This window comes from Thermobia domestica, chromosome 13 (genome assembly GCF_964235325.1).
Source record: "Thermobia domestica chromosome 13, izTheDome1.hap1.1, whole genome shotgun sequence".
Taxonomy (NCBI): Eukaryota; Metazoa; Arthropoda; class Insecta; order Zygentoma; family Lepismatidae; genus Thermobia; species Thermobia domestica.
In genome coordinates this window covers 94,231,612-94,241,758 of record NC_137466.1, presented here as the reverse complement: position 1 = coordinate 94,241,758, position 10,147 = coordinate 94,231,612, and the positions used below count along the sequence as shown (strand labels likewise).

The following is a 10,147-nucleotide window of genomic DNA, read 5'->3' as shown; positions in this document are numbered from 1 at the left end:
AGTCAATTGTTACGTGTACAACACAAGAGTAACGAATTGCGATACTGTATGTTTCTTACAGTAACTTTAATACAGTAATTTTACAAAATAACAAGGTCGGAAAGAAATTTTCATCAATTTTGCGACAAATTAGAAGTGATTAAAATGAACTCTCTCTTTTCACCACTGTTTTCAGGTAAGTATAACATATTGTTGTAATCCTCCTCCTACTCTACAAAGAAGGTTCTTAATAAATAAAATAAGTAGTTTATAAAATAAATGATAAATGCATAGACTAATGATAATGTTCAATTTACAAAAATACATTAATAAAATAAACCTAAATTCAATAATAATTCAGCTTTGAACATACTACAAACTGTCGGCATTTTTTAAGTGCAAGGGAAAATACATGTTTTGAATTAATTAGTAATTTGAAAGTTATATTTAAATAAACATATTACATTAGATTTATCATGAAATTCATTAAACCACACCTCAAGAACTTAATTCTTTTGATCTAATTTGATGTAATACAAGACATTGTTTGGTGCTGGTTTACTTTGGCGCACCACGTTTTGGAAGATTTACAGGTAGAAGTTCAATATTTTGCATGAAACGACATATTTATAAACAACAAAGTCCTACAGATGATAGAATTAAATATAAAGTAATGCACCAGTATTTTAGGTTTACAAGAGTACGGTTACTAGTTTAAAATCATTACAAGTGCTTTACGACAGATAAAATAAATAAGTGCGTATGGTAGATGACTATGTTAGATACTAATTTCCATCGGTGGTGCATTTCTGCATAGTGTATAAAAACTGTATTTTATGTTTACAAATAGAATGCTACTATTATGATACAATGACAAGTGCCATTGAAACTTGCATCATTGCGAAAACCTACTTGTTTACATTACCCTTGCCATCCTTCTTATACCCACCGTCGCTGACATGTTTGCTCCTTTCGGACGCTTCCCCTCCTGTTTGGAACCCCAGCTTCGCCTTTCCTTGATTCAGTTAGATAGCATTCGTGCTTTTTAGCAGCCATCTACCACCAGTTGGTTTGTGTTCTATGCACTGTAGTTTTTATGCTATACATCCTGAAACCTTGTTTATACGCAAATCGTATAAGAGTCGTACATTCTAACAATTGCTTCTGGTCGCCCCATTTATCCATGTCAAGTGAAATATTTCATGTTGCTAAAGGAAAATCGTTTAGAGGCAAATAAGAAGGACATTAGTGAAATAATTAATCCGATAATTTTTCAACAATTCTTTCTAGTGGTGCCCCAAAAGTAAACCAATACGCATTATTTCATCTGCTAGTTAATAGCTTCCAGAACAAACCAATGTGCACGTTTACATTAGTTCATCAAAATAAAGATTTTCGTCACTTTTTTTTTTTCAAATTATTCTCTAAAACATTCTGGTCTGTTATTTTTCCAGGCGCATGCTGAAAAAAAAAATCATAATGTTTGATAATATGCGTGCAAAACAAATGAGACATGGAAAAGTTTTTTCATGCAAAATAACATGCACCAACATGTGCTAGGTTTGGTTACTGAAATAGATTAGGTGAGATTAAATTAGAGTGCTGATTAAGAGCAGCCCTCTATAAACATTGTAATTTTACGGCTAAAATTGAGTGCGTATGAAAGAGGATTGTGCAGATTATTAAATTCCACTGTCGGAGGAATGCACAGTGTGGGAAACCACTATTGCGTGTTTACAAAAGTTAACCCATTACAGGGAATTTGAATAAAACTAAACTAAACTAATATAACCTAACCTTTAAAATACTGGATCTGCTCTGCGGCACGAAGGCATAATTTCTACCGGCGAAGTATTTCTGCAGATGTAGGAAACTTGTATTTGGTGTTTACAACTATCGAGTTACAAGTGTGAAACCATTACGAATGCTCTAACTTATATATTTTTATGCGATATCAAGTACCGTATTTTTTGCTATGTCTTCGTTTATGAGCATACTCTCCGTCGCTGTCGCGCCTTCCCTGACTCCGTTAGACAGTATTCTCGCTTTCAGTGTAGATTCAGGATTTTTTTTTTTTTTTTTTTTTTTTTTTTTAGGTTTTGTTGGGCAGAATTGAGTTTTATTTTGTAAAATTGTTCTTTTTTTATTGGATTTGGTACGTATTTTTTAATCCCATGTTCCTACTTAAAATATCATTTAAGCAATCATGTTCTGTTGTAGACATAAAATTATGACATTCCTTTGTGAGACCGCTAATGTTTATTTCTAATGCGCGTTCCGTGTGACCGTTTCCTCTCACTTTCGTCATGCCACCATTATCATCCAACTCATTAGCACCGTTTTCCTTAACTTTGGTGCATAATTGTGAGACATTGAACTGAATTTAAAAATTGAAAAACAAATAAATGTCTCACAAGGGAATCCGTGAAGCCCCATCCGCACGTGAGACTCACTTTACACTATTCATACTCGGTTATATTTCAATTTCTAGAAAGAGGGAAGTAGACAAGGTATTAAAGTAAAAAAAGAGGTGAATAATTCTATAGGTAGGAGAAAAATCCCCTATTACATTCAAATTTCTGAGTCAGCTATCCTAAGATAAGATTCTTTTAATTTTTCCTGAAAACATGCCAGTCAAATACTAAGACAGTACTTCAAGTGCAGGAGCATTTTTTTTTTTTTTTTTTTTTTAAGAGAAACTGCTTTACTAAATTGATTATTTTTAAGAATTGAAATGTTGGAAATATATTTTTATTTTAAATTCTCGTTTCCATTTGCCAATTGCTTTCTTACAATAGCTTTTACGATTAAAGTGCTTTTGTAACATACCATTATTGTCCGCCACATACTTCAGCAGATACACAAGAATAATTCGGTAATTTCACGATCTGACTGCCATTAATGTTGAGAAAATAGATATATCTTTATTAATTGTCTTTTTTAAGTAAAGCCTTTCGATTATGTAATTAATTGGCACACCAACTAAAACATTTCATTATTTGTATATATTTGTCGCATTCACACAGGCTGTTCTGGATGCGACCTGGGATGGAGGCATAGAGGTCGTGAATAGTAGCAAGTGGAATTTTACACCGTTCCTCGTGCAGGGCATCGGCCAGTTCTGTGAGAGAGGATGGAGGTGGAATTCGTCGCCGGAGTCGTGTTTCCAAAACGGATCACAGATGTTCAATTATGTTGAGATCTGGGGATTGGGCGGGCCAGGGGAGGTATTGAACTTCATCCCGATGTTCCTCAAACCACGCTGCAACAACGCCAGCTGTGTGAATGGGTGCATTATCATCCTGGAAGATGGCGTCATTGTCCGGGAACAACATCCGGACCATAGGTTGCAAGTGGTCTCCTAAAATTGCGACATAATCGTTGGGAGTGATTCGTCCGCTAAGTGTGACCACAGGACCCAATGAAAACCATGATATGGCGGCCCCCAGCATCACCGAGCCGCCGCCATGTTTCACAGTTGGGCGGAGACACTGCAGATCATAAGTTTCTTTGGGCGTTCTCCACACATAAACACGGCCCGTGGTTGGGAATAGGGTGAAGGATGACTCATCCGACCATATCACACGTTTCCAGTCCTCAACGGTCCAAGTTGCATGGTCGCGGCACCATTTGCGGCGTGCGAAAGCGTTATGGTCCCTGATGAGCGGTTTGGCCTGTGGAACACGACCCCGTAAGTTCATGTCATGTAATTCGCGGCGGACTTTGATTGTCGAAACAGGGTGGGGGAGGTACTGATTGAGTTCCTCCGTCACTTGCTCCGCAGTGGCACGACGGTTCTGCGTGACAATGCGCTTTAATACCCGGCGTGACCTGTTACTCATGATTTTCTTCCGCCCACTGTTCCGCTTCCCCGATGTGGTTTTCCCATGTGTTGTGTAGGCCATCATCACCTTCGACACTGTCCCACGCGACACACCTAACACAGTAGCCACTGCCGTCACACTCACTCCACATAACCGCGCACCAACAATTTGCCCTCTTTGAAAATCTGAGAGGTCTCCCATTATACACTACCTCCGTCTGCTGCAGCCACTGGACACTGCTGCTCCACTGCGCCTGACGTAGTATGGAGACCGACCTAACACACCACCACCAGCGGTTCAGCGCTGCGGTCGCCACGACACCACTGCCAACCCATACATCTGACGTGTTGCCAACTACAGGTGTATATTATTACGTAAGTATGTACAACAAAAACAAAGGGAACGTAGTCGGATTGCCTTGCATTCCAGAGTAACTGAAATGCCCGTTCTTTGGAAGGGGAAAGTTAGGTACTTCTATTAGGATGCCCCTTTAACCGAAGTAATATAGTAATAATTTAAAAAAAAAAATAGCTGAAAGTAGGTACTAACTGCGCTACAAAAATTCTCTTCAAACTGCTTAATCTTGTCCTCGTGATGCAATCACAAATAACAAGCAATATCGCTTATCCTCCCTCCCCTTAACACGAAAATTTTCAAAAACACTGGAACATGTGTCCAGTTATTTTTAATGAGGAGCTCATGTAAGTTTCATCTCTAACTTGGCCTGCTAATGACATACTGTATTTCTTTTTCAATATTCATGACGTAAATTTTGAATCATCTCTACCCTTATTTCCCTAGAATGCGACATTGAATCAAAGTAATATGGTAAGAAAACTCAGCTCAAGTAAAATTTAAAAAAAAAAAAAAAAATTTAAAGAAAATGCTCCCCTTAAAACGGGAATTCCCGAAAATTCTGGAACACGTGTACACTTATTTTTTTATTGAGGAGTTTATATACAAAGTTTCAGCTTCCCAACAAGACAGGATCGTGAGATACTCTATTTTCCGCATATCTTTTGATCCTCTGCTTCACACCTTACATTACGCATTTTAATCAAAGTAACATGATAAAAACCCAGTTCGAAATACATGATAACTGCATCCAAAAATTCACTTCAAACGGTTTAGCCGTTTCCCCGCGATGCAATCACAAACAATATCCTTTTCATTTTTATATGATAGATTACAGTTGAATACTGTTACAGTGAATTTGATTAAGCGTAAACAAAATTCGTTATACATGACTCCGAAATATTTTTTTTTTCAATGGGTATTCTGTTCTGGAGATCTCATCTAGACAAATACATATTTTAAACAATTCAGAAAATAGACATGTACCAAGATATACAATTGAAAAAGGTATGGTTATTATTTCAAACCAACTTTTGAAGTATACTTTTGGAAATGGGATCTTTAGGTTTAGTTGTGAGTTTTAACTCAAAAAAGAAGAAAAAAAACGGGATTTTTGAGCTGGGGAAAATTCCTAGAACCCTCTTTTAGTAACCAATTAACTCAAGTTTGTTTGTGTTTTATGCCACACTTCCTGACCCATAAAGGAAAGACCTCGTAAAATGAATATTGCACCCATGAATGCAACGCCTTCCCTTCTAAGGCATTCGAGCGAATTTCGTGATGAAATAATTGCATATAATAGGATAGCACGTAACCATTTCCAGGGCAGTACATCAATTTGCACCTATATTATCAATCTGTATACAGTTATTAGGACATGCACTAGGATAATAACAGTCCAGAACATCTTAGGTAATCATTTAAACCAAGAAAAGTGAAAGAGATTGATTTTCCTGGTATTCTTACACAGATACGAGAAACTACACTCGATTAATTTTAACAAAATGGGTCCAAACTTAACTTGGCCTAGGGAACCCGGAGATTCCATGCCGCGTTAACAGAAGCTCTCTATTGACTTCTGTCATAGCCAACTTAATCCAGTTTCTACTTTGTACTTCTATTTCTGGGAGATTCATCTTAATATTATCCTCCCATATGGGCCTAGGTCTTCCTATTGGACGTTTTCCGATTGGATTTCCTGTAAAAACTTGGAAAGCGTTCCTACCTTCTTTCATTCTGGCTACATGACCTGCCCACCTGAGCTCCTAGACTTGATGATCCTAACAATGTTTGGTAAACAGTATAAATTATGCGGTTCTTGTTATGAAGTTTCCGCCATTCCTTATCCCCGTTCCTCTTGAATCTGAATATTCATCTCAGGATTTTATTCTCAAATACTTTCAGTCTGCACTCTTCCTTCAGAGTAAGAGGCCATGTTTCACAACCATACAGCACAACAGGCGTGATTATTGGTTTTATATTTTATAGCTTCAAATTCCTCGTCAGAATTCGCGACACCAAAGATTTTGAACTGAATAATAAGACGAATTCCCTGATTTTAGTCGACATTTAATTTCTTTGTGGATATGATTTTGGTTTGTTAATATTGATTCTAGATATTTAAAATTATCCACCTTGTCGAAGGTATTATTTGCTATTTGAGGCATCCATAATTTGCGATAGTACGATCGCGAGATGGCGTTGTACATGGCTTGAACTCCAAACAGTAGTAGACGACAACTTGTTACTGTATAGGTTAACAGTCTCCAACTTCCGTGATTTTGTGCCATAACACATTGGTCAACTTTAAGGTATCGTTTGTACAAAATTCTCCGGATAGATTTTTCATAATTTTGATTTAAAATAGCTGAACAAGCCATTTCTTGCTTTTTCTTGTACAGGGAGACGCCGTAACAATGCCTATATCACCAAAAGAATTATGGATAAGTACTTCCGAATCAGAGGAATACAACTTTGATGATGACACCTAACATCCAATCAAAAGGATATACTTGTCAGAAACTCTCTGAGAAATAACTGATAATTGGATAAATATGTTATAAAAGAAATGTAGTATAAAAATAAAAGGAAACGCAATATGGCGAAAAGACATGTTTTGATTAAATGAAGTTTTGATTACCTTATCCTGAAAGAGGGGCGGATTCAGGGAGGGCGATCGCGCCCCCCTCCCAGAAAAGGAAACTTTCTTATTTTATATATATAAATAAAACCCATCCCAAAGTTTGGAGCCCTTAAAAGTAGCAGTATGACAACTCCCTCCCCCCCCCAGAAGTCGGTCCTGGATCCGCCCCTGCCCTGAAACCTGGAATTTACTTTCAAATTACAAGAGTAGAAGAGAGAGAATCAAATTCAAGTTCAGAAGAAGAGAAATCCTACTTCGAATTAAACTTTAGAAAATTTAAAATAACTCTAAACAAGTTTCTATATGCAATTGAAAAAGATATGAGATACTTTGCTGGTAATATGTTATGAGATACTTTGCTGTTAAATACATCATCTCTAACAACATAAAATTTGGAAAATAAGCCAACGCACAATTAATGTTAAGTGATGACATACAAGTAAACTAAGTATTGAAGATAAACAGTACACCTATTCTACCTACCTAGAATAAAATTTATTTCTATTAATTTTGTATGTCGTCGGATTCTTCATTTTCTGTCATGCGCCATTTTTGAGTGGAACAAATTTCTTTTTTTTTTTTAATTATTTATCTACAGGAGTTCGAATAGCTAACGAGGTCACTCTTACATCCTGTAGATGTCAAAAGACTATAAGATTGATAATCGTTAGAAATTACATATAAAGGAACCATCGCAGAATTCATTATCTAGTATTGTGCGTACGCACCTTTCAACAAATTATACTACAACAATCAACTGCTTGTCATTCTTCTCATTTGAATAATTTCATTTTTCCCAGTGGATTCCTTTAATCTTCTTTCCGTAATCATCACAGCTACTCATACTTGCTCACCAAGATAACCTGTTATCCACTTTCAGCCAAATAACAGTGTAGCCATCTAATTTCCTTTTTGTCATACAGTCACCTCCGGTAATCGACCCACGGTCTCCAAAGTATTTCTGGCCAAATACTTCGGACAGTGTAAGATTCCCAATTAATATTCCAGATATTACAGAGCAGGCCCGAAAATAGCCAAAGAGGTTAGGGGGGGCCAAGTCACCAAAAATTCTCTTACAAATATCTATGTGTTTTTTGTATTGAGGTCTGGAGGGGCCACGAAAAGTTTAGGGGGGCAGACCCCCCTCTAGTTGCAGGCCTGTTACAAATTACAGTAAAACTGCGACACACTCAGGGACCCTGTTATCGCTCAGCTGTACTGTAAAATCCCAATTTACTATGAATGCAAAGTGCCAGTCTCCGCACCTTTCTTTTGCATGCTCATCGACCGTTTGCTATGATAGACAGAATAGCTCAGTGCCGTTACTTGTTTCTGTTCTCAGTGATACCGTGATAGATCTATTCTTACAAAAGAATCGACGATTGGAACCACAATAAAGTAGACTACAATGGAGAGCTAACTGCGTGTAGTTATTAACTTATACTCATTAGCACTGTGTAAAACGTAAACAAACGTATTCACTTTCGTTTACGTATTTGCATATTAATGTATAATAATAAGTAAAATAAAATATTTACATGAGTATGCCCTCTTTTATTTGTTAACATAAAATTTTCGGTAAATCTTGTCTGTTCGTCGAGAAACGAGATTACACCTACATTCCAGTTTATCTAGTTACGTGTTGTGTTTTCAAAATATCCCTATTTCACTTCCTGTTGTTGGTATTTTTCTTTTGGTTCACCACCAAGTTATCTTCAATTGCTTCCTGTATTGCGCTAAATATTACAGGAAACAAAAATTAAAGACAGTTTGTTGGTGAACCAAAAAGAATAGTACCAAAATCAGGAAGTAAAATAAGAATTTTGCGTTATTAAAACATCAAGGTTAAAAAAAGAAAAGTCATGTAACTAGGTAGAGTCTCGTTTTTATTTCCTAGAAAATGGTAACACCAAGAGTTACGGAAAATTTGGTTATCAAATTAGAGAAGACGTACTCAGGTAAACATTTTATTTTACTATATATATTGGCATTGTGATTTTTGGTTAGGGTAACAATAAATTATTCTCTGTGAGTATTGAGCGGTAGTTCTGTGTAGTTTCCCCGCCACGCCCCTAAACCCAGAGTAATTTCATATAATATCTAATTCATCTATCAGAGGCGTTAAGTCATATAGACACAGTAGGGACGAAACCGACTTCGGGAAATATTTTTCAACTCAACTAATGATCTATTGAACTGTTTACAGGAAGACAACTAGTAGGCGGTGAATTCATCTTTAAAAGATTGTTTTCCGCCGCTGCAGCAAATCCAAAGACTGGGATTTTAATGCTGAATATGGGTGGACCTAAGACCACAGATGAAGTACATGAGTATTTACTAAGAATAATGACAGACAGGGATATGATTCAGCTTCCATTTCAAAGGTATGTATTGTACAGATTTCTTTTTCATCATAATACGGAGGTTTTGCGCTTACTTAGGTTCTGTTACTATAAAAAGAAATATGAAACTAACTAACTAACTCTATGGCCTATGGAACCCGGAGGTTCAGTGCCGCGTTCACAAAAGCTCTCCACTGACTTCTATCCGTAGCTAATTGCATCCAGTTTCTACTTTGTATTCCTATCTCTGCAAGATCCATCTTAATATTGTCCTCCCATCTGCGCCTAGGTCTTCCTAATGGTCGTTTTCCTATGGGTCTACCAGTCAAGACTTTGAAAGCGTTTCTACTTTCTTCCATTCTAGCTACATGACCTGCCCACCTAAGCCTCCTAGACTTGACAACCCTAACAATGTTGGGTAAACCGTATAAACTATGTAGTTCCTCGTTATGAAGTTTCCGCCATTCCCCATTCTCGTTCCTCTTGGGTCCGAATATTCTTCTCAGGATCCTGTTCTCAAATACTTTCAGTCTACGTTCTTCCCTCAGAGTAAGCGACCATGTTTCACAACCATACAGAACAACAGGCATGATTATCGTTTTATATATTTTAAGCTTCAAATTCCTCGACAGAATTCGCGACGACAAGAGATTTTGAACCGAATAGTAACACGAATTCCCTGCTTTTAGTCGACATTTAATTTCTTCGTGAATATGATTTTCATCTGTTAATATTGATCCTAAATATTTGAAAGTATCCACTTTATCAAAAGTATTATTTAATATTTTAACGCCTCCACAATTTCCCGTATTACGGTCCCGACGCACTTTCATGTATTTAGTTTTCTCTGCATTTACTTCTAAACCCATGTCCCTGCAAGCGTTTAATAAGATCTCTGCATTTATTTCTACTGTTCTCCTATCATCCCCTATTAAATTTACATCATCAGCATATGCCATAACCTGGTGAATGCCGTTCAACTCTAGGCCCTGGTTGCTATCTTT

At 36.9% G+C, this 10,147-nt stretch overlaps 1 protein-coding gene across 1 annotated transcript in view; it reads left to right on the top strand.

The window, feature by feature from the left end:
• Nucleotides 1-3: 3 nt before the first annotated feature.
• FeCH (ferrochelatase, mitochondrial) overlaps nt 4-10,147 on the top strand; it is an 89,124-nt gene continuing 78,980 nt past the window's right edge. The window contains exons 1-2 of the mRNA XM_081736107.1: nt 4-175; nt 9,008-9,185. Coding sequence (XP_081592233.1) covers nt 145-175; nt 9,008-9,185 — 209 coding nt within the window. The 5' untranslated portion in view covers nt 4-144. The remainder of the gene's footprint in view (nt 176-9,007; nt 9,186-10,147) is intronic.